The 25,593-nt window shown below is 35.3% G+C and overlaps 1 protein-coding gene across 3 annotated transcripts in view; it reads left to right on the plus strand.

The window, feature by feature from the left end:
- Positions 1 to 25,593, plus strand: part of TBC1D32 (TBC1 domain family member 32) — a 78,750-nt gene that overhangs the window by 34,415 nt on the left and 18,742 nt on the right. For all 3 annotated transcript variants that reach the window (XM_051613470.1, XM_051613473.1, XM_051613471.1), the window contains exons 24-27: positions 9,557 to 9,679; positions 10,908 to 11,016; positions 11,853 to 11,946; positions 19,492 to 19,617. In XM_051613470.1, coding sequence (XP_051469430.1) covers positions 9,557 to 9,679; positions 10,908 to 11,016; positions 11,853 to 11,946; positions 19,492 to 19,617 — 452 coding nt within the window. The remainder of the gene's footprint in view (positions 1 to 9,556; positions 9,680 to 10,907; positions 11,017 to 11,852; positions 11,947 to 19,491; positions 19,618 to 25,593) is intronic.

Genomic DNA, 25,593 nt, shown 5'->3' on the forward strand with positions numbered 1-25,593 from the left:
TTTTGTTGTGGTTTTTTTTTTTTGATTGTTCAAAAACCCTTTTCTCTTCCCCCCTGCCTTTCTTTCCCTTTCCTATAAAAGAAAGGAAGATACAAGTCTAATGATTTTAATATGGGCCTGTGTATACCACAGACTGTGTTTTCTTGTTGTTTAAATGGCTTTTCATGAGCATGTGGGGCTTGGTGTACAAAAGTTTTTTTGCAAATAATAGAGAATTAGGACATTGAAGCCTTTTATTATGACTACAATTGGTCTGCACAAAGATAATTTTTATTATTACATAGTTCTTTCAAGGTCCCTATTAAAAAGCTACCAGAATTCTGGATTATTCTGGAATGTGTCTTGCTTACTGTGTTATTCACAGTATTAAGGCTTTCAAGAAACCCTAGACTATTTTATCTGAAAATGGGAAGCAGTCATTTAAATACTTTTTGAAAGCAAGTTCCATGAACTTTTCTGTGAGTGCTGCTGACTGCAGATATCTGTGTTCTGTAAAGTGAACCTTGCCTTCTGTAACTGGTTTGCTCCTTGACTAAATTAATCAAGAATACCAATTCAGCAGCATTTAGGTCAAATAGTATCAGATGCTTAAAAGATCTGAAAATTTAGAAGTAAATCAGGGAAGCAAAATCTACATTTCACTTCATTATTATGTAGAAATAATAAAAAAATATTTATAACTGCAACATTGGAAAGACAAACAGGTATGTGACTCAATTATTTTGGTGAATCTAAAGTCTAGAAACATTTCTTTCTGCTTGATCTAATACTAATAGTACAGCCAAACAAATAATTATTTAATAATTTAATAATTCACAGATCTGCACATCCACATACTTTATTGTTTGGTCAGGTGTCATTGTGGCTCACCCAGAGCTGAACTTCATATCTGTTCAACTTACAGGTTACACTCTAAGGTCCTGTAATCCACTCCTGTTGTTCAGAAGAGTTACAAATTAGCTTACTTGCATGTTAAGCAACTTCTGCAATTTAGAACTGCATTTTTCTGAGTGTGTATACTGGCCTTCAGTCACTAGACATGTAACTACATAAGGACATTAACAATATATAGGTATTTCCACAGACTTTTTAATCCAAGAAGCACAGATGGATCTATTTGGTTTTAATCTAATATCACATTTTCTGGTGGATGATTGTTTTCATTTTGAATAAGTATGAATAGTGAACAATTACTTGGAAGGACAGTCTTGCAGAGGCTCTGCTGTCAACTCTTCTTTTCAAGCTTGCCTGCTCAGAAAAGTCATGTGCGTGCAGTAGAAAACAAAAGGGAAAAAATATAGGGAAGCTAGTTATGGTTTTGCTTAGCCAATATCTCTCCTTCTATAAAGAATGCTGCCTAGACTGCATTCATACAGACTAGGTCCTATGTGGTCAAGATAAAATACTCTCATTACACAGTAAACTCTAGCCTAGTGCGAATCTGTTTTTTTGTAATTCTTAACTTGGAAGTATCTTGGCCTAGGATTCTCTTTCTGTAGTTTCACAGACACCAATCTGGTATTCCTTTAATTGCAGCTGTTGCGTGTCTGTAGGATGAGATTTAATCACTTGAAGGTCCTTCTCGACTCATTAAAAAAAATAATAAATTACTAATTATTAAAAGGCAACTTCAGGCAAGATGTTGGAAATAAGAATAGAAAAGTGGAAGTCTATAAACAGTTTCCAGCTTGCGTATAGAAAGATTTTCAAACTGTCACTTCAATGTTCAACTTCAAAGAAGATTTGTACTTATTTAGAAGCAGGAAGTCTTTCAGTCAGCCAATATTAGTTGATAAAAGAACACCAAAGGCTGTCTCAGCTACTCTTTATACAGGATGCCCAAGAACTGATGCAGAAATTCTCTTTAGTCTTTCTATTGTAGAAGATTCTGAATTTAAACTACCATCAATTCAAAAATTCTAGAGAAAGCAAGTTCACAGCAGTAGTCAAAGAAATCAAATAAATAAATTTTTAACACATTAAAGACAGATAATTTTGTTTAATTTAATCATCAGCTTTATTTATTTGATACAAATGTATCAGAGAAAATGATATTTTAAATTACTGGATGTGAGAAAGACTAGTTCCATAAAAATGTGACACTGGAGTTATTAACCACCTGCCTCTCGACGCCAAACTCTTTGAATCTCTCTTACTTATTTTAACTAAGGGATTGAGTAAACTGTGGCAACATACTTTTTCTTTCAGAGTGATGAATTACATGGTACCAAGGCAACTTATCTAGTATTTCAGTACAGCGAGTGTTGTGAGTTTTTACAGCTTGCCAAGAAAATATATGCATTAAATATTTTCAAAGCCTCTGCCTAAAGCATTATTCAGGCATTTACATATTGCTGTTCTCTCTTTTCAGAATCTGAGTTTTTGTGAAGGTTAGTGACACTGTGTTATCTGGATTTTTACCTTTTGATAACCAACCCCTTGTCCCTAAAAAGTATCAATAGTCCAAAAATAAATTCACAGATACACTGTCAGTGTTGGCTTGCATAAAAAATAACAGGAGAAGCAGCATAACTGGGATTAGTCATAGACTGTGGGCATTGGGAGGGGATCAGAGTTGGTCTACAGGCAGGTTTGTAAAAATTGCCCTCATGTAACAGCATACATTTGTAGCATATATTGTTCCTGGAATTACACACATACACACACCCCCCCCTTTTTTTTGTGGATGTGTGATAATTTGGCATCAGTAGGCATCTGACTGCTTTAAAGAGGGGAAAAAATCTCATTTATTTCTTTGGCTATCTTATATACATAGGCTACTAAAATTTATTTTGTTTGGGTTTTGTTTTTTTTTTCCTTCTTTTTCCCCAGTGGCTTAATTTGGCTGTAAATCAATAAAACTCCTAAATATTATGAAGCTAGAAGATCTCTTGTTATGTGAATTCTGAATGAAAAGAATCTTTGTTAGTCACACTTGTTCACTGAAACACCTGCCCTAGTAGGTGTCAAGCAACTGGGACAGCACTGTGTTAAAGAATTTGGCTTTCTGCAAGAAAATACCTGGAAAACTCTGAGAGTAAAATGCTTTTCCTTCAGATATGCAAATTGGAACTGTTTAATTTAAAAGGCAGTCTGTGCTTACTGTGCTTCCTTAGCATTAGAGATATCCAAAGGTAATGTATTTTGTAGAATCATAATTTTCACAGCAATGAAAAACAGATTTCCCTGTGTAAGGGAAGGCTGAAAAGGCATATTTATTATAGTGCTCTGTGTGAATCTTTTAAATACAATTGTGGTTCTGTGGAATTATAGAAAATTGTAAATGTCTAAGTCACATGTTCATTAATAACAGCCTCAGGATTGTAGAGCTACAGAGAAGCCTGCTACAGAATATTGGCTTGTTATTATCAGATATGTATAATAAATATTTTGACATTGTTAAGTCACATTTTTTTGTCATTTAAAATATCATGGTTATTTTTTTTTCTTATAACACTCGTTTTTTTACTTGCTGAATGTGTGCAGAAGTTGATAAAAATGCATTGTATCTATTTCTGTTGGCCTGCAAAACTACTAAGAGGAAGGTTTAGGAAAGAGAATTTAAATGGCTTATACTATATTGACATAAAAATCCATCAGCGTCTTGAAATTTGCCTCAAAGCAGTAGGTATTAGTAAAAATTTCATCTAGTACACTGCAGTGAAATCCAGGTGAATGAATTAAATCCCACAGGATCTAGGAGGTGAACAAACATGATAGGCAAGAGACAACTTTCTGGGTTTAAGAAATACAGATAATAAATATTTCTACCATACCATAGAATGCATTTTTTTCCATTGTGCTTTCATCTGCATTGTAAACATACCCTCTCTACATAATTGCATTTTAATAATGCGGCAGCTTCAGCTTATGAAATAATTTGTTCCCTTAATGGTATTTATATTCTGTGTATTATTACTTGAGAGAATGTGGTATTTTAATAATTGCAACACAACTGAAAGAGCATTAACTATCTTATTTTTGAAGAAGTAGAAGATAAGAATTTGATTGTTCTTTTTCTTCCGGTCAACATGCTATTTAGATTTATCCTCTCTTTATTAATGAACTTTATAATTAGAAAAAACTTTTTTTGAAATCTTTGTGTATAATTCTTTAAAATCTCATTCATTATAGATTTAATCTAAACAAATTCATCTCCCCTTGAGAAACATAGCATTCCTTTTATTAGTTTTTCTCCCAGGCAGAAACAACAACAACCCTCTTGCTTTACACACATCTTTGTTTTAAGTATACCGTCATAGCTCATGAGCACCATTGTTTAATGTCACTTTTGAATCTTTTTGATCACTCACATTTGAGTAACTGGCTGGTACATCTACTCTTGGTTACAGTGCTATTGGCTGAATGTTCTGAAGAAACCCTTCTCCTGTCATGTATTGTGGCATTCAACATCCTTACCTCTTTGTGAGTGGAAGAAAGCCATGGTCATAGAGTTCCTCTTCTTGAGGGGATAGAAGAGTGTGGTAAAAAGGGGAGGAATTAAGCCTGGTGGTATTTAGTTCTTCCTCCAAATCTACCAGATTGGTGTTCTTCCAATGGCAGCATGTAATCCTCCAGTTACTTTCTACCAAGCCTTTTTCAATTAAATAAGGAGAATGGATTGAGTTAATGACTAATTAATGACCATTTTATACTGTGTCTCCTGTTTAGCAAGTGATAGTTCTTTGGAAAAAAAGTGTCTTCCTTCCAAGTGGGTATGCTGGGTGTGTGTGAAGGAAGAGTGAATGTGTCCTGTAAATCTTTGACCCCTGTTTAATAATCAAAAGGTAAAAGAGGACAGAGTCTACATTAATAGTGATGGGATTTGCAACAGGATTATTATGTTGACATGCTTCCACATCATGTAGTTATACAGTTAATTAATTTATTTTGTTAGTTTATGTGTTAATAGAAGCCTGTTAGGTTTATTAATTTAAAATAACTTATACTTAATAAAATAGTAACAGCAGATCCTGTGATAGGATTATGTTGCTTATTTGTTGATATTTTTTTTTCTTCTTTACTTTCCTAAGGGAAATTAAAATGCTTGTCTTCTGAGTCCTCTAGAATGTCAAGTGATGCTCATGAAATGCATTTTTTGTTTAACTAGGGAAACTCCTTTACCATTAGCAATCACAGTGCATGTGATTTGTTAGTACATTGGGTAGCTAAAGTGCTGTAGGTGCTCTTTTGAAAATCTTTTAATGTGGAAAACACTCAGGAGTACCTAAGTCCTTGAGGTTTTTTTACTGGGAGGAACATTACAGGCCTGAGGTAGTAGCTTCCAGGACCCCAGGCATTGGAGGTGTAACTCAGGTATTGATAAATACTTTGTATCCAGAAGATCTTATATGTTTAAAAACCATTATGAGCGTTGCCTTCAGTGGAACATTTAAAAGCCTTGATTCTTTCAGAAGACCACATGCAGAGGCATGTTCTCTGCTCATTACTAATGCCCTTTGTTCAGTCTGCAAAGGCAACATGCAAGGCTTTGCATAGATGAAGCTTCCAAGTGCTCCTTGTGTATTCTAATACTGACTAGGTATTGCCACTCACTGTTTGGATGAGTGTTGTCATTGAAGCTTTGGTGGTTACTCAAAATGTTTTGAGGCTGTCCCCGATGATAACACTGGAATTATTTAATGAAAGTTTTGCGTTGGGTTTCTGTGCTGGTATACATACTAATTTAGCAAGAAAGAGGTCCTGCTGCTGCAAAGAGGTTCCAGTCCTTGTTTGTGATCCTATTTTTGCACTGGCCTGAGTCAGTCATGCTGGTATCTGTGGAAGGCAGTATCTGTAAGCCAAAAGAAAACCTTTCAGTAAAGACCAGTTTAGCCCACCATTTTGGGTGCACATCAACCTGATAGACAGCATAGATGCAGGTATTTCAGGTTTGGTTAGCCATTGCACACTGCCTGAACACAAGTGTTGCTGGGATTGCACTACAGGTTACTTTGGATATGCTTATGTTCCTTTTTTTTTTTTTTTTTCTGTGGTAGATGGACTCCTGCTTATAGCATGAAATTTTATCTTCTTTTCCTTCCTTCCTTAGGTACTGGCTAGGACAGAGTTAATTTTCTTCATAATAGCCCACATGGCGCTGTTTGGCATCTGTGACTAAAACAGTATTGATGACATACCAGTGTTTTGGATGACACTGTGCAAGCCCTGCTCAGAAATGGGGCTTTTTTTCTTTTTTTCCCCGCTCCCCAGGAAGGATGCTGGGGGTGTGCAAGAGGCTGGGAATGAATGCAGCTGGGACACCTGACCCAAATTGACCAGAGGGATGTTCCATGCTGTATAATACCATGCTCAGCAATAAAAGCAGTGGGGATGAGGGCTAGGTCTTCCAATTAGCCATTGCTAAGAGACTGGCTGGGCATTGGTCTGCTTGTGGGAGGTGGAAGTGAGTGAAAAGCTGAGTGGGTGCTTAGTTGCTGCCTGGTGTCGACCACCACAAACTATTACAACCGCTGTATCCGAAAACAGCATCTTGCATCTTTCATTGCCTGCTGAGCATTCACAGGTATCCTTGAAGTGAGAACAAGCAGATTGGCTTTGGGAAGAACTTATTCTATGAAACTACTGAAGCATATTCTATGGGAACGTATGGGAACTGCAGAAAACTGGAAGTGTGTTTACTGTCATGAAGGTGGTGTTTGAGAGAAGTATGGTTTGAAGTTGGGAAAGAAAAGACAACAGAAAAAACAGGAGTGCAGGGAATGTCATATTATTTTGTGTTCTTAAAAGGAACGCGTAAAAAAATACTGAGAAACATGATAAGAAACTATCCCCATAATGGGTGTTTTTAGCAACTCAGAAAATTCAGACGTGATTTAATTATCTCATTTTCAGGTGATCACATTTAGAAAGGCAACATAAAAAGTTAACAAGGTTTTTTTTAACAGCTAGAATGTTTGCTAGCTGTTTTATATCCCATGAAGGACCTTCTGTTCTGCCATAATGAAAGAAGTAATTATGGTTCCCCCTACCAAAACCAAGGAGCTAGTCAGTTTACATAGGTACACAAGTGCGAGTTAACATGCCTTCTTTCAGACTAGAGATTTATATAGTGAATTATTGGTTGTGAAATTATAGTCGAGGGTGTAGAATCTAGGGAGCACCCTCCAAGAATGACAGGGGTGCCGTAGGACAGGAAACGAGAAGCAAAGGTACTAACTACTACTGTATTTTCACATCTGTGAGATGTATTTTGCATTTTTCTTAATTTATTTTAAATTGCTATGTGTCTTCCGACAACCGTTTATCTGTATTGCAGTTTCTTGTCCTTTATATCGTATATCATAGTAGTAGTTTTCACAGAACTGTAGAATGGGGATTGAAAGGGAGACTGAAGATTGTGTAGTCCATCTGCTGCGCTCTGAGGGGGTTCAGGTAGAGAGAGCTCTAGTTGTGCCTAGTCTGTTTTAGAATATCTCCTGGGCTGGCAATCCTGCAGCATCTCTGAGCAATTTGTTCCAGTGATTCACCTCACTAGTACTGATAAAGGGACAGGGTTCCTCACCTGACATTCTGGCAGCACTCTTCCTTGCACAGCCCAGCATGCTGTTGGCCTTCAAAGGCATATTGCTGTCTCATTTTCAACCTGTTGTCCACCAGGACACCCAGGTCCTTGTCTCCAAAGCTCCTTTCAATTGGTCAGTCAGCAGCCTGTACTGTTCCATGGAGTTATTCCTTCTCAGGTGTAAGACCTTGCATCAAAGCATATTTCTGAGCAGCATGGCTGGTGATTCTATCTTCTGCTTTAAAAACAAAGTTTTAAAACATAAGTCAAAAAGTTATGCTTTAATTTTATTGTATTACATCTGTCAAGATTTATACCTTTTCATAAACATGCACTCCTTCCTTATATATGTTATTGAGCTGGGTGGTCTGATCCAATTTTTAGGTTCCAAATGCAATTAAAAACGAAGAAAAGCTTCACAGCCATATTCAAGTATGTGCACAAATATACACACTATAACATGTGAATTTTTTTTTCTTCAAACTTCATTCTATGCATTTATGATTTTGGAAGGTTAAGCAATGGAATATTACCATTTGCCAAGTATCTGTGCTTTGGTGATGGCATTTTCCAAGTAGATGAAAATTTGACTTGAATGCCCTAGTAGCATATGCTCCTATTAGATCTCATAAGTGTTGTCATTTATCCTACTGCTGTCCCACCTACTTAATTTTATTTGCTTATGGTTTGCTTTACTTTTTTTTGCTCTGCTTTGTATACCAAAGGAGATGTTATACAGCATTCTCAGGCATCAGTCTGTTCCCAAGTGGTTCTGAACTGCTGGAAATATGTTCTTTTGCTATTTAAAGTCATCATACTTAACAGAAGAAATGGTCCATCTTCATAATGGAGTCAGTGCCTTTTTTGTGGTTTTCTTTTTTCTATATAATAATAAAATACTGTAGTTGAGCGTCATTTCTTCTGTGATTTAGAAAAGTACCGAGAATGAATCAATGTCAGTAAATAGTTAAATCAAAATAATGTGCTCAGTTTAGGTCCTCTTCAAGTTAAGTTCTATTTAAAAAGCAACAGAAAAAAAGAAAGAAAAAGACAGACTGTCAGTGGTACTATTTAAGCCGTGGCCACCATTGTGTGAATTTGGAGATGTTAATGGCTTGCAAATTTTTATTGGGAATTACATAGAAGAAAATAAGCATTGACTAACACACTACAGATTTCAAACAATATGTATTCTCTAATTTCAATGAAATTATTCTGTTGCTGTGTTTAAGTGGATAGAGTAGTTTAAACAGCAACACGGAAAAAGTAGTGCGAGTTGGCTTGCCCTGTGTCAGGTTTTATATGATACATATTTGGAGTACTTTCCCTGTTAATTTGCCCTGAGGGTATAAAAACCAATTGTATTTAATGTGCTGTCATGCTCTTGTGATTATTAGCTTCATTTACCATTGTTTGTGTTTCTCTGAAATAAAATAAAAAAAAGAAACAGAAACAAAACCAAACGCAAAACACAGCAGATTTTTTCGGTTTTGTTACACGTTAAATCTTTTATTGCTTTTGAACTGTGATGAATGTGATTGCACAGGACTGCTTAAGAGCCTGTTTCCTAAAGGAAAAATTATTTTTGTCTCTGTCCTTTCCCAGCACTTCAGACAACCTCATTCTGAGTTGCCTTGCCAGTCCTATTACTGTATAATTTCTTCACATTTCACAGGGGATATCTTACTAAGCCTGTGTCACTTTTGTTATTCTGTAATATAAAATCAAAAGCAGACTGAGGTAACCAGTGAACATTTTCTCTGATTGTTCAGTGCACAAGAAAAATCTGCTGGTTACCATTCCCTGTTTGTTCAAGGCTGTGCCACTGGAGTGGCTAAAAGGGATGTAAAAGTGTTCTTGACCCAGTTCTGTCTGAGTATTTTTCAGACACTTCCAAGTTTTTGTTTGATTAGATTAGATTCATTTTTTTTCTTACCATTTTGAGATCTCATAAACATCTTTGCCTTTGTCTTACTCTGCATTACTGGATTTCTGAGTAATGTGCTATCATTTCAATGTGTCCCTCTGCAGGTTGTTAAATGTGCTATGCTGTGAGCTCAATACCCTTTTACTCTTGGAGACTCAGTATAAGGTGTCAGAAGTTTTACTAACTGCTCAGGAGGAAAATGTCACAGAAACTTCAGAAGGATCCGGGTAAGAAGCGATTGACGTAAATGTTATTTTAACTATCAAACTTTTCTCCTGAGAACAAACACATGAATAACTTTGTCACTTTTAACATACCAATGCTCCACTCAGTTTGACTTCTAATGTGCATAAGCTTACCTACGTGCAGGTTTGTCATCAACCTTAACTTATGAAAAGACACAACTGTCTTCTTCTGTCTCCCATGCCTACCTCAAAAGTGCTTACTAATAAAAAATAAGACCCAAATATTTTCCCCATTTTTATTTGTGGTAATCTGAAGTTATTAAAAAAAAAAAGTTCAAAATTTGTCGAGCTAAATATGCCTTTTTATTTTTATTTAATTCTTTAATAATGTTATGTATATAATATAACATTGTGATATTTTAAAATGTTTATGAATTAAAGGCATCATCAGTACTTGGTTTTCTGGGGATTGTAAAAAATATATTTATAACTTAGCTCTCCAGCTTCTGTGACTTTCCATTGCTGATTTCTAAATAAAATTGCACAGTGCATCCTTCCAAAAAGAAAAGTGTATTTTTGGGACAGAAATGGGCAGTAATTTTAGTCACAGATTTTTTGACCTTTCTCTCATGCTGAATTTGAAAACCTTTCTCTTACTATTTGCTATATAGGACCAGTACAGAGTGTAAATGAATCAGTATGGGTGAAATCTCAGCATATATAGATAATTGTTATAGACTGTTTGAGGATGAAACCTACTATTTCATTACCAAGAAAGAAGTTGTAAGAAGCTTAATGTATAAAAATTGATTTTTATTTCTTTAAAAAAAATTTGTACCACAGTGATTTCAGACAGCAAGTTGGCTGTGTGCTGCTAGGAATAACTCTGCTTATTTTTGACAACAGAAATTTGGTGGGCCAAAGAAGGAGCAAATTTTGATGGTCCATTAACTGTCGCCCTAATCACTCAGCATGTGGACATAAGCAAAGGTTGCAAAGTTTTCCACTGTTTTGTGACCAGTCATTCCTCAGATGTTTACAATCAGCTTTAAATAGGAAAGTACGAAGTTAGGACAATGCTTGCAGACATCTCAAGTACTTAATATTTCTGTTTATTTCCTTATGCCTTTTTCAAGGTTGTGTTTTAACTCTGATATGTCTCTCCAGGTATCCTTACTCATGAAAGTTTTCTGAATTACATAGTGAATAAATCAAAGTTGTTCTGTATTTTGGAGTTTTTAGGATTGTTTTTTTTGTTTTGTTTTTCCAGAAATTTTATAATTGATGGTCTTTCGGTGGAGAGAAACCATGTTCTTGTAAGGATAAATCTGATTGGAGGACCACAGGAAAGGATTTTGCCTTTGAGAGTACTAGATAAGGTTAGAATTGAAAGTTTAAAGGTTTCTGTTTCCATAACTCTTTGAATGATTTTATTGGTATTTCAGCATGTGGAAAATTATTAAACATTAAGAAATACCATTCCACCTTTATCTTTATAAAGGGATATAATTTTTAAGAAGCTATACATTGAAAAAATACATTGTTCCTACTATCTGGGAATTAGCATGTGCCTCGGATACATCACATTTAGATGAGATGTTTATATTCCTCCATTTTAATGTTACTTTTGCTGCTATAAAAGTGAATGCAATTTGTCTGTTTTTTTTTTTTCCTGATGTATTTCTGTATTTTCTTTCTTTCCTTTACGTTTATTATATCTGGGTTTAATTTGATATTTTTTCCATGCTTCAGTTTTCATCTGCAGTATCTAATACTTGGAGGTTCATTGATGCAATACAGTGTTTGTTAAGAAGCTCCTTTATATGTTCTGCTTTTCCCTGGCTGTCAGCCTCATACAGATAAAATGGAGATTAGTGTTTGCGCAACAAAGACAGCTAGATCAATGTATAAAATTGGAAATACAGTTTTTTGTTTTATTTTGTTTGTTGTTTTTTAAATTATTTTTATTTTTATAAAAATGGCATTTTCCTTTTTGGTTGAAAAAAAGAACTGTAAAATCAAAACTGTCAGTTGTATGTACTTGAAAAAAATTCTGGGTCAAATGATTTTTGGTTTTTTGTCCTTTAATTTTTTTCACATTATCAGGCATAATTTTGGTGCATAGGCAATAATTGTGGGAACTTTACCTGTGTGTTAATTGATCAAATGTTATTAATTCTTCTCCTAATTAATTTCTTTCTGGTCCTGTTTCTAGGGCAATGATCCATATCCTTGGCCTATGTTTTCATCATTTCCTTTGCCAAGGTGCTATCTTTCAGAAATTCCTAGGAAATCTGAATTCAAGCAAGGTACATACAAAGCATGCAATAAGTGTAAAACAAGCATCTGTGTTGATTTTTTTATTTGTTTTTCCTTCCTCCTCACTCTCCACCCTCATTCCCCAGATTACAGTTTCTTAAGTACTTCAGGATTTTTTTTGTTGTTGGCTGCATTTGTAGCTAAATAAGTTTGTTTGGTTTTGCTTGTCTGGCTATGTGCAACTGTCAATCTGCAAAGCTCTGTTTAGTAATCTAATTCTTATGCAAACTTCAAGATTAACCTTTTGGCTCCGTCTCAGGTGGGTGACTCATGAGTTGTATTTATATCATCTCTCTACTAACTGAAGCAAGACAGTATGGTTAAGCTACGTATTTTTTGTAAACTCTTTTCCTGATTCAGATCCCTGTGTTTACAAAGCTTGGTGGTGTGTGAAATAGCATTTAGGATAGTTGGTTTCCACACTGAGCATCAATTTGGAATGTGGGCTGACTCAAGAGTGCTTTGAAGAGCTATCTAGGCAAAACAGTTTAATTCATACAGAGAAACTGTTACAAGGTTTTAATTTGCATAGACAATGCAAAAGGATGATGCTTTATAGAAAATAATTATTTGTATTTGTTCATGTTTACTGTATCCTTGATATGTACTTACTAGAAATTACTTGTGAATTTCCTTAGCAGATAGAGATTTTCAAAAGTTACATAAATTCTGCTTTAACTGTAGAATACATAAGAGTGTTAATAAGTATCTAGAAAAAAACGGAAAAAAAAAATTGTTTCTGTCTCTGACAAGAGGAAAGGCCATGTAATTATAAAAGAAAAAAAGGGAGTTTCTGGATCTTAACTTTGGTGACACTGTTCAAGGCTTCCAAGGAAGTTTTTGTAAGAAAACCATCAAGTCCCTATGAAGTGGATGCCCAGTTGTTGTATGTTGTATGACTTGAAGAAGGCAGTCAGCATTGCTCTTGGGTTGGAAAGGCATATTTTGTTGTGCCCCTCAGAACCTCTCTGTTCTCTTGTTGAGAGCTGTTCTTTTGCTCATCATTAACAAGTGGGATAATGGAATGGAGATTGTCGGTTTTGTGGATGACAACCAGCTATGAAACCTAGGGTAAAACTTCTTGACTTAACAGAAAATGTGCTGCAGTGAAGTTTCAAAGGTTTGCAAATGTGTTTGGTGAAGTATTAAAATATTTTTATTTAAAATGGCATGTTTTATATTAAAGGGAACTGAAGTAGAATACTACATAACTGAAAAATTAATGGAACCTTTTAAAGTCAAACAAGATACTTTGTGTTTTGCTGTATGAAAAAAAGGAAAACAAAACATTGAATTTGTTGAATTTCAGTTCTCATTTTAAAAAAAAATTCTTCCACCAAACTGAATAGCTCATTTTCCAGACTGAAGCTTTCAGATTGTGTAAGTTATATTAAATAAATAGATCAAAAAGTTTCAAATAATTATGTAGATAATTATTTACAAATAGAAATTAATTACGCCACTTCCAACTTTTTACACTGCAGCAAGATACCCTGTTGCTTTTCTTTTGTCTTATTTGTTTAATTATTATTACATTAAGATAATTTGAGGAAGAAATATTAAGTGGTTTTCAAAAAGTGATACAGTTCTATGTTGCTCAGGATACAACTATTAAAATAATGGGTTTTTTACTTGTAATGTTAAGTACACTGTAGGTTATTAAAAGTTAAACTATTTAGAACTGTATTAAACTGTAATATTCACTCCTCTGTTTGCAGAGAAGGTCTGTTTTCCTTTTCTTCTAGATCTGCAGTTGTTACAGTTGGTGATGAGTGTGGCTGAAGAACAGTGTCCGTAATTGTCCTGAAATAATGCATTCACTGCTTAGCATTTTCATATACATAGGCATCCCATAAATCATTAATCTTACTCTCTTCCTGACTCATACAATCCAGAATTGCTACCAGAAATCTTCTGTGATAATGCTCTTACAGTCTTTTGGTGTTTTTTCTTAGCTACTGCTCTGAGTGCTTTATACTCTTACCTTAAATGGGAACAATACTGCCATGTTTCTGTTTTGTGGTTTGGTTTTGGTGGAGTTTTTTTGTTTGTTTTTTTTTAGTCAGATTTCTTTTCAGCCATGTGTTGTTTTTTTTTTTTATATCTGCTGGAAACTAGCAGAGGCTCTCTTTAGTATTTTTTTTAAACTTTCTCTGTCAAAGAGCCAGCTATATTAATGTTCCTGTTATCCCTTATAATTTCACATAAATGTCTTAATCACTTGCCCTTCCTTGACTTGTCCTGCTCAGTATTCATGTGTGAACCTATTGTCTTCCACTCTTTAAGCAGTCCACTTAATTAATGAAAGAGAAATAAATTAGAAATATACATGGGCTTTCCTAAAATATATATCTTTATATGGATTTATTTTCATGTAGCTGTCAAATACAATATAGTGAGGTCATTATTTATCTATAAATGTAGATTTTGAATAAGATACATGTCAATTTACAGGTCTTAGTTTCTTAGTCACAAAACCCCCACTTTTATCTCAAAACATAACCAGATGAGAAAAGGGTTGTGTCATTTCTGACCTTTTCTAAAACATCTATGAATTTTCACTTTCAACACAAAAGGTAGTTTAAGAATTATGTGAAGAATTCTAAAGCAGCAACTTCTTGGGAGTGAGATCAGTTTAAACTGAAAGAAAGTTATGGTGTGGTGATTTAAGATTTCATACTTGCAGATAACTTGGTTATTCCATAGCTTCCTAAACAAGTAATGTGGTAATTTTCTTTTGACAAGGCTGCACAAAGCAGTAAGTGCTAGCACAAAGGAAAGGATGGGGTGGCAAAATATAACTGCATATTAGGAAGAAGGCAGGCCTCTCGCAGATTCACAGAATCACAGAATCTTAGGGATTGGAAGGGACCTCAAAAAATCATCTAGTCCAACCCCCCTGCCAGGCAGGATCACCTGGAGCACATCACACAGGAACGTGTCCAGGCAGGTTTTGAATGTCTCCAGTGAAGGAGACTCTACAACTTCTCTGGGCAGCCTGTTCCAGTGCTCTGTCACTCTCACAGTAAAGAAGTTTTTTCTGATGTTTATGTGGAACCTCCTATATTCCAGTTTGTACCCATTGCCCCTTGTCCTGTCACTGGACGTCGCTGAAAAAAGCCTGGCTCTGTCCTCCTGACACACCCTTCACGTATTTATAAACATTGATGAGGTCACCCCTCAGTCTCCTCCAAGCTAAGGAGACCCAGCTCCCTCAGCCTTTCCTCATAAGGGAGATGTTCCACTCCCTTAATCACCTTTGTGGCTCTGCTCTGGACTCTTTCCAGTAGTTTCCTGTCCTTTTTGAACTGAGGGGCCCAGAACTGGACACAATATTCCAGATGCAGCTTCACCAAGGCAGAATAGAGGGGGAGGAGATTATTTAAATTTACATAAGCATCTCTTCAATCTCACTGTTAAGGTATGATTTCTTGTTATGATTGGGCATATTTAAAAGCTTACTATCATCAGAAGAGGAAGGTCTTACTCATTTCCTTCCTCACTTTTCTTTCTATTGCTGGGGCTTTTTGTTAATATTCTGTTCCCTCATTTTCTGTCCTTCATCTCCTTCAGCAGGTCTGGCATTTCTTCCAGAAAAAAACCCCAACAAAATAATTCAAGCCATTAATCTAGAATAACTAAGGAAGCCATTTAGTGACGTATCAGAAAAGAAAAGAAGAGCAGGACTTCTCTTTTTTGTCATTGACCTGTGTGTAAAACAACTCTAGTGATAGTGGCAAAACCCACCTTTAGTAACAGGACTGTGTGGTATTTGGAGTACCAGCTATATGGTGATGCTCTTGGACAAGTTATAGTTGCCTACTAACTTATGAGAGTGAGCTGGCATTAATTTGGTATCATGAGGTTTTGGGAACCAATTTTCATTCAAAAAATCCACCAAGTTTCTCCTTTTTGTGCTGTGATGAACTGCTGGAGGAAGTGATACTCTGTGTTGAATGACAAGCTGTCGAGAGAAGAAAATGGTTTAGCTAGAAGAAAATAAGATACTGTAAGTTGCCACAATATGATACCAGTTACAGTATGTAATGCATATATTAAGTACATGAATGTCCTATAGAGTCTTAAGGTGGGGATCTTAAGCTTGTTTCCCTGTTACTGGAGTCTGAATGTTCCTGTGAACTATCTGAGGGTCCTAAGTCTTGTATCCTCCTTGACTGGTGGAAAACAAACATCCATTGGTTATATAAAAACCAGTTACTGTATTCAGTAGATTGCTTGCCTGTCTCTATTCTGATGACAGAAATGGCAATTAAGTATTGACTTGGCAGTTGTGGTAAGTAGGTGGTTCGTATTTTAGTGAAAGTATTTATTCCTGGATTTTGTTTCTTCTTCATATTTTTGCAGAGTTGCATACACATATCTGCATTAGTTATATGTGGTACATATTTGAAGTTACTTAAGTTCCTTTTTTGTTAAAGACTACCTTCCCAGAGGAGCCTTAAAACAATTATAGTGGTCTGTGGTCTTTAGCAAAATTTCAGAAAAGACTGTAATACTGTAATCTTTATTTCCTGGGAGCATAAATTAACATTGTAAAAGGTTACGTGTTTAAACAATACCATTTTGCATGCAGTGATGCTGCTAGATAAGTGCGCCTTTCAGCAATATCAAAGTAAGAAATTAATTTTGTAAAACTCGCAAGGAAGGAAGAATATCAGAGAGATAAACTGAGCAAAGAAAAATAAGAGTCAAATCCAGATGCTAGGAGGAGACAGCAGAGATTAATAGTCATGAAGTACTACTTTATTGAAATTATTGGGATATTATTTTTTTTTAGTAGTTTTATTACTTTCAGAGGAAGCAAAGTTTCACTCTGGTCTCTGGTACATTGATTAAATCTCATCTTGTAGTCTCTGATCCTCGTCTGCCACACTAAATTACTGCAGTCCTTTAGGAAGTAAAATAGCTACTTAACTTGTAGAGGAGTGTTGCTTTGCAGTTCTAAGATTTTTTTCAGCCTTCACCTGTTACAGAAATATCAGTGAAAGTCAGAGGACGAACTAGAAATCCTACTGATAATGCTGTAAAAATAAATCCTTCTTCATATTAAATTTTCATACTCAGGTAAGCTGTTTTAAGCATCAGTGCATCTTATTTGTAAAGATTCTAACTGAGGATTAGTTATTTGACAAAGGAATTTAATGTAATTTTGGAATAGTAATTATAATTAAGTTACTGTAATCCACTTTTAAAAAATATTATGTATCATACAATAAATTGCAGTGACAGGGATGCAATTTACTGATTATAAATCATTAAGGTCTTTGGACCAGCTTAAGATACATTTTATGCAATATCTTAATTCTGTTGGAAATATTCTAATCAACGTAAAAGAATAAGTTAATTTGAAAATAGTATTTTGTTTGTGGAAACAAATTTTATTGGAAAACTGAATACTGAAACATTCTAAAGAAATGAAAGTAACAACAAGTATTCAAAAAAGCCATTTCTGTAGTGGTTTTTTTGTGGTGGTGTTGTGGGGTTGGTTTGTTTGTTTATTTTGGGTTTTTTTCCCCCCAAAAAAATGTAGGAGTAGAGCAAAGGGGAGTTTGTATGGTATAAAGAACTTTAATCACCTTATTAATTAGTTAGTAGCTTTAGTATAGGCTACAATCCTTTAATAATGATGTGAACTGCATGACCCCATAGCAGAGAGATTGCACACAGCTGGAGTGAGTGCACGTGTATTTACCTTATTACAGATGCCACCTGCAGTTGACTAGAAAATAATTTGTAGCAGCATCAAGTACTCTGGGAATCAAGTTGCCTTGTCGTGTTCCCTTCACAATATGTGTACATTCTTTAACAAATCTTGCATATGGTTAGAAATTATTTCCTTTTTGATTTGCTACCTTGTATATATTATATTATTCAGAGTGCCGTGTCATCATGTGTAATGGCAGCTTGCTAATACTCACTTTTGAGTGTGAATTCTAAGATAGACATTTTGGTTGCAGAAGATTTAAAGCAAAAATTTTAAAGCTTTTAAGCACAGGCATCGTATTGTTGAAAGACAACATTTGCATGTATGATTAAACATGTTCTACATTTGTTGCTATAGTTCTGTTTTCAAACCTCTGTGAGACTCAGCTAGTTGTGAAATTTACTGCCTCAGCCTGTGATATTTTATTCTAGAAAATTGGTAAAGTATGTGTCATTTCCACTAACTTAGTAGAAAATCAAGGGAGAAAAGATGTCACTTTTAGCCAAGAGAAAAGAGAACATACTTACTGTCCTTCTGTCATTGCATCAATGGGAATTTTAATTTTGAGGGCATGTCTTCCTAAGGAGCAATCTTTGAAATTCTTTCTTTGCATTTAAAAGGAATCTTTTTATAAACATCTTTTTGTAAACTGTTCTGCAAATTTGATAAGCAAGCTGAACATAAAATGAAAAACTGGTAGTACAATCGTGCCTCACTTAGAACAACTGTACTGAAAAACTGCGTCTTAATAATGCTCAGCTGAAAAGTCAAGTGTTCAGAAGTTAGACGATGGCTGAATGACATTGTTGACACCTCTGTCACCACCAACAAAGAGCCTGTAGCCCTGGGCTGAAGCCTGTTGGGTGCACCTAGATTCTTCAGAAGGCTCAATTTTAAATTCTAAGTTTCTCTAAGTATTAACACAAAACTTGCAAGGTGACATTTCAGTGACAGCAAAAGTACACTTCTAGTGTAATGTTTTGTTGCTATTTTAAGTCCTTGTGCTAAATTTGGGAATAGCTGGAGATTATCATCACACCTATTGTAAGAATTCACATAGCATGGGCAGCCCAGTGAAGTTTTGTAAAATTAACTTGATAGGTATGCCTAGCAACCTGAAGGCATAAACATATATGCCATAATATATCTCCATAGTAGAAGCATCTGAAGGAAACCTGGTTACAGAAAGAAGCAGAAATTTTCTATGGAACACTGTTATGTTTCTGTCTTATGCTTCATTTCATGTTCTACAAAACAGTGCTGCCACCTGACGGTTTGTCATTAAACCGATGATACTCAGTGGAGGATCTTTGCCTAGCTCTTCTATTTTAGATTCTCAGAGTGGTGAAATTACATGGCAATACCAAGCTACTTTCTTTAAAATGTCTTTCCAATTCTTACCATTACGAGGACAGATGAGTAATAACTTTCGAGGAGTTATAAAATGTGCCTCAGTAATGTCTTAAATGTTCAGAACCTAGCAGTAAGTAGAATGAATGTTCTGTATAAAGCAGAATGTCATCAGCTTTAAGACTACTTCTCCAGTCTTAACTGCTGCAGGCTAAGGGATTATTTATTTATTCTTCCTAAGGTATGAGTTCTGCCAAAATTTCCAAGCAATGACAGGGCGCTCAGCTGTGTCTGACTTTCTTCTTTGTTGCAATGGTTTCTAGTTTCTTAATGCATTGACTTGTGTCTGTGGAATTCTGTAACTAGTAACTACTTACGTAGTAAGTTTAAAAGAAAGAAAGAAAAATAAAAGAGCCAAGATTATCATTATAGGATAACACTATTTTTTCATTTCTTCTAGATAAAGATCTTGACAAGCTCTTATCTCTTTTAAAAACACCAGAGAAGCACACTGGGTGGAAAGAAATCTTTAGAAAACAGTTCTGCAAAGTCATGAAAGCCAGACCAGATATCATCAGTGGAACAAGTGAGTATGGCTTACTGAGTTAAAGCAAGCAAACAAAAGGTCACTAGTAAGAAACTGTTCTTTAAACTTTTGTTGAGGATTAGGATATCTATAAAAGGAGTCTCTGATTTTGTGCTGATTATCAAAACTATTTCAATGGGATTTTCCTAAAACAGCAGTGCTTGTGCTTCATGTCCTAATTTTCCCTCTTTATTGCTGTTGTCTTTCTGTCTTGGCTGTTTTCAGTGAAATTTGACACAAAAAAAGGCTCAAATATAAGTCTTTGTAGCAGATCTCTAAGCAGTCCATTGTTGAGATTCTGAGAAAATTGAAAAGAGTCTGAGAGAAAACAGACATTTCCCAGACATCCGTGAATGACTTTAAGACAGGTTGGGAAATTATATTAATGGCCAATTGCAGTAAAAAAATTCAGAATAAAGCCATGCTAAACATCAAAAAACCTACTCATGCAGTTCTTCATTTTCATATGTATTTTCTAGTAAAGAGTGTGCTCATGCAGGATCAGTGGTACAGATCAGTTCAAATAACAAACCAGCCAAAACAAAAAGGGTGATCACCCGTATGACATAAATAATCAGAAATCAAGCATAATAATTCACCTATCATATAAATTTGTGTAGCAATAGAGAAGCTAGGTGTTTTTAGAAACTGCTGGCTCCATTTGCATAAGAATTCTGCTTATGGTCAGATGGTCAGTACACACTCTTAACTTTGTGTTTTCAGATGCCAAAGGTTTCTCTGTAAATTTTTTAGGTAGGCAATTGATACAAATGACAGTGAAGACAGATGAAGTGTCTTCTACATGGGATCAAAGTGCCCCAGCATGTGTTTTATATAAGAGACTGGACTTTCATGATAAATTATATAGCAATATAAAAGCTACAGGATGCTTTTGGAAGCCTTAAGAAAGTAATTTATACAGGAACTGATTTAATATTAAAATAGTTAATAAGAAATTTGTCATTTGTATAATGTGGTTAAAGGAAATAATTGTTGAATGTTTCTACATTCTCAGACCTTTCTGTTCTTATTGCTTGTTTGAAACAAGCTTGAGTTTATAGTGTTGGGTGATTGTAAATTAGTCAGAGCTTTGACCTACAATTTGGAAGAATCTGTGTGTAGACAGAATATTTATTTGTATATCATGCATATATCCACATACAATGTACATTATATTGTACACATTCACAGATCCATGTATTCAGACAGCTTTGTGAAACAGGTGAACAAATAAGATTCGTAACCATTCAGAAACAATGTATTTTGTATGAGCTTCTGCCAGTATAATAAATTTAAGAGTAGCAGTTAAAAAGAAGGATGTCGAGTTGCTGGAGTATGTCCAGAGAAGAGCTACCAAGCTACCAAGCTGGAGAATAAACCCTATGAGGAGAGGCTGAGGGATTTGGGATTGTTTAGTTTGAAGAAGATGAGGCTGAGGGGAGACCGCATTGCTCTCTACAACTGCCTGAAAGGAGGTGGTAGGGAGGTGGGAGTTGGCCTCTTCTCTCAAGTGAATAATGACAGGATAAAAGGAAATGGCCTGAAGCTGCACCAAGGCAGGTTTAGACTGGATATTAGACAGAATTTCTTTACTGAAAGAGTGTTCAGACAGTGGAACAGGCTGCCCAGGGAAGTGGTGGAGTCACCATCCCTGGGAGTGTTTAAAAGAAATATAGATATAGTGCTTAGCAACATGATTTAAGCACTGAATGGATAAATTAGGTTATGTTAGGGGGATTTAGGTTATGGTTGGACTTCATGATGTTCAAGGTCCCTTCCAACTAGGATGACTCTGTGAAATCTACATTTTTCTATCAAAATTGTATACTTACTTTTCTTGCATGACTGATGTAGTAGTTCAATGCAAGGTTTTTTGGATGTTATATATTGTGAAGCACCAATGATTGAATCTTTGTAAAACCAATTTTGTTAGAATGCAGCATATTTTCTGGGCTGATCTCTTTTTGGACTACATGAAATTTTTGTTGAAATTTTGTATTCTGTCTTCTGCATCTAAAAATAGTGATTTGTTGAAAAAGCGTATTTTACAAAATAAAGAGAACATGCATTTAAAGTAGGTGGCTTACAAAGAAAAATAATGGTCTTTCCTTTTGTGCTTTTTAGCTATCCATACACAGCCTCAAAACCTGCATAGGCTGTTTTTTTGTAACTTTACTGGAGGTTCTAGAAGCTATAATGAGGAATTATAGAGAGACATTACGATTTGTTAATCCAAAACAAAAGATTATTCTCGCTTCTGCATAGCTGGTTCCAATGGAGATAGAACTGGGAGTAAAAATCAGCAAGAAGGTATTAATGGAATTGCTAAGCATCACAGGGAGTTCCTCAAGTGCTGTCACAAACTACAGAGAAGTAAAGTATGAAAACAGAGACAGAATAGCATAATGACGCACTAAATAAATACATAAAAATACAAAATAAAAGGATAGTAGCATTATAAACTAAGTGTAAGTACTGGTAATGTAAGGTGGGTGCAGAGCTGTTCAAATGCTGCATAGAGGTGTTTCAGAAGCAGCTGCGTGGTTTAAGGCAACATCAGCTATGCTGCTGTCTTTTGCAGCATGTGAAGCTCCCCTAAGTTTAAGAGGGCTGAAAGGCTTCAGTCCAGATCCCAAGAAATCAAAACTTTACTTACAGATGGAACAAACTCCAAGGATTAAAGAACAAAGATGCATTCGTATGCTTCCTGTACTGGGCCTTTCCTAACTAACATTAACATCAATTGAAACAGAACTTAATCAGCAAAGACAATGTTGGTTTTAATGACTGTGTAGTGTATTGATTGATCACAAAAAGATACTTTGTGATCTGTTGTCAGGATTACCAGGTGCCAAATCTATAGAACCTGCAAACTTTTCCGTCTTCATCCCTAGATTGGTGTTTTCTTGGCTAAGCATCAGGTCTGACTGTAGCTTTAAAGTAATGTCTGTAGTCAAACATCAAGATCCAGTTTTGAATTGCTTTATTGAGCTGCTAAAGAGAAACACGAATCTTCCTTAGGCCTGTATGGCTTTTAGTGTGAAAGGACTGAAAGTGTGGGATTTTTCTTGGTCATCTAAAAGCAAATCATATTGTAGTCAACCAGCTTCTACATTCTGGTTTCCAAGCACAGTAAGCTTGGTCAAGGGTCTTGTTCTAGTCATTCCTTCTGTAAAGGTGCCACAGAACTGTGAATGCTTAGGATATAGGTGCTTGTTGTTCAGCGTCTTTGCATATGTCTCGGCAGATTCAATGCCTTTACTCCTCTCCTCTCCTAGGAGACTTTAAACTCTTAAGCAACAGAAATTGAGGGTGTTGCAGAGATTATGTAATTATATACTAACATTCTTCCTTTCATAATTGGTCCCCAAGTCCAAATTGTTCTCCTCAAACTTTATATCCATATCTGGATAGGAATAGTAAACTCAGCTAAAGTTACTAGCTCAGTGAAGTCATTCAGTTTCCAAGGCATATCTCCTTCAGTAACATGGACTTAGATTATGATTATTCCTTAGGGCCTATTAATTTAACTCCAAATTGTTCTCTCTTAAACAAACAAACAATCAAATACATGTGAGAAGCATATTTCTTTTTTAAGCTAATTTTTAACTTCAGGCACTTACTCTTTTAGACTCAGCAACTACTGATGACTTCAAAGACATGAAAAACAGCAGCTCTTGAAATTGGATTTTAGCTCTTACTGGAAAACATAGGATTTTTCTTCATTTTTTACAAACAGAATGGTTGATGAAACAGTGGTTATGGCCAACACAGTGTTTTGCAATCCATTAATGCTTTATGTGCTCCACATCGTCTGAAGTAGCTCTGTCAAAACATGGTGATGAAAAATACTATGATCCTTTGAGGTAGTGTCATTGTTTGTGACATTTCTGTGCTATGGCCTTTAGCAGTTGCTTCAAAAAGTTGAAAGTAAGTCTTGAACTTTGCCAATCAGATAAAGATCCAAGAAGATGGATATTTTCAGTATGTATGACTGTTGTTTGTGTGGTCATGTTTTTTTTTATTCAGGGTAAAAAATGCTGAACTCTGGCAGTTTCAGCAAAATAGCCTAATCAGGCATTGTAAATGTGGCTTATATCAAGGTATACTTCACAGGTACTAGAATCTCAACAAGGAGAGTATCTCAGTTGTCACCACTCTGCCTACATATAGAAGTAAAGACAGTAGGTCTTCAGTTTTTGATGAAAAGGATCTTCTGAATTCAAAGAAAATTAAATACTTCATTTTTAGAGCCATTACTAGGATGATATTTCTTCTTTTAAGAACAAAATTGTTTAAATTTCAGTCTTCATTAGGTCAAGCTAAAAATTTGACTATGTAGTATTCCATAGGCTCACTTGTTAAGCGTGTGAGAGAAAATTCTCTAGGCTGTGATTTCAAAAAGACAAATCAGGGAACTGTTCTATTCTGAGCTGATCCTCAGAGGAGCCTGTTCCCTGCAAGAAGAGCATAGATTCTCTAAGCTCAACTTGGTCTTTTTATATATGGACCAGATGTTCTGCCTTGAAGATCACTCAGCTAGGTCTAGATTCTACCTGTGGTCTGCTCTCATTTTTATTAGTATGACCAATTTAAAAATACTGCATTCACAGAATTGGTTTTTATAATAATAATAATAATAATAAAAAAAATATAAAAATGTTTACCTTTGTATGTCCTTACTTGATTTCAAGGAGGCTCGTTTGAGAATTAGAGCAGAACAGTGGGTCTGTCATGTTACGCAGGAAGAACAATTGTAGATCAAACCTTCCTTCTTCTGTCCCCCAAACCTTCTTGGAACAACTTCTAAAGCAACTTCCTGTAAAAAGTGTAAGCGCATGTGAATGCGTGTGCATGTCTGTGAAGATAATAACATTAGGGTTTGAAAGGCATTAAGAAAGAAGAGATCTATATATTGCTATAAGAGATGAAACCTTTATCTCTAAGGGAAGTACTGTCAGTATTTTTATTACCTTATTTTCTTCTTTTAAATGAAATGGAGGTTGTTCCTTTGCCATTTCAGTGTACAATAATTAAAAGTCTATCCCATCATCTTAGGAATTCAAAAAAAGTCCTCTGTATTGTTGCCATTAAGGATGGAATTGCCAACTGTGTTTTTCATAGATACATTAAACTGAAGTATGGTTGATGGAGTTGAACATTTCTGCCACTACTCTTATAAAGAAGTCAGCTGTCCAGAATTTTCAATCTCGAATTTTTAACCTCTAACACAAGTCAAGTAAGTCTATACCTTTGAGCTGGTATAGAATATGATCCAGTAACACTAGTTACATTAGAGGATCTAAAAAAAAATCAGATGCTTTTCACAGTTTTTGACTTTTTTTTTTTTTTTTAAAAAAAAAACTTCTCAGAGTGGGAATTAGATAACGTCTCATGGTGGTTACCTGTTAAAACAGTTTTAATCAGATTAATTCTTTTAATCAGTGTTCATATGCAGTTTAGAAGCCATTTCAATTACCTTCCTTTTGTACAGTAGTTCTTCAAGGAGAAAACATCCTACAGGAATTCAGCTGTTTCATGAGCATACTGCAATCGTTTAGGGAATTTCAAAGCCCTTTCATTTATTTTGTATATAATTACACACTCCTAAATTAACATTCTCTTTATTTTGGATGTGTGTATTAATTTGCATTAGGTAATTGCCAATCTCTAAAAAACTTCAGTGTTAATACAGCTACCATAATTTAAGAAAATCAACATTTTCACTGAGTACGTAGGCCACAACAACTCATCTGTGTCTCTGTACATAACCTCTGCATGACCCTGTGGGCTTTTACAATACCAACTGTCCAACGATTTTTTCCAGTTAAATGAAAGTCATTGATCTGGTTTCCATCTTTATAAAGATTTTCAGAGAGTGTCCACATGACAGCAAAATGATTTGGTATTAAAAGACAAAAGTAAGTACTTGTCATTTTGCATGGGCATTCTTTTGGAAGAAACAATGTCCTGTGA

Source organism: Apus apus, chromosome 3 (genome assembly GCF_020740795.1).
Source record: "Apus apus isolate bApuApu2 chromosome 3, bApuApu2.pri.cur, whole genome shotgun sequence".
Classification (NCBI taxonomy): Eukaryota; Metazoa; Chordata; class Aves; order Apodiformes; family Apodidae; genus Apus; species Apus apus.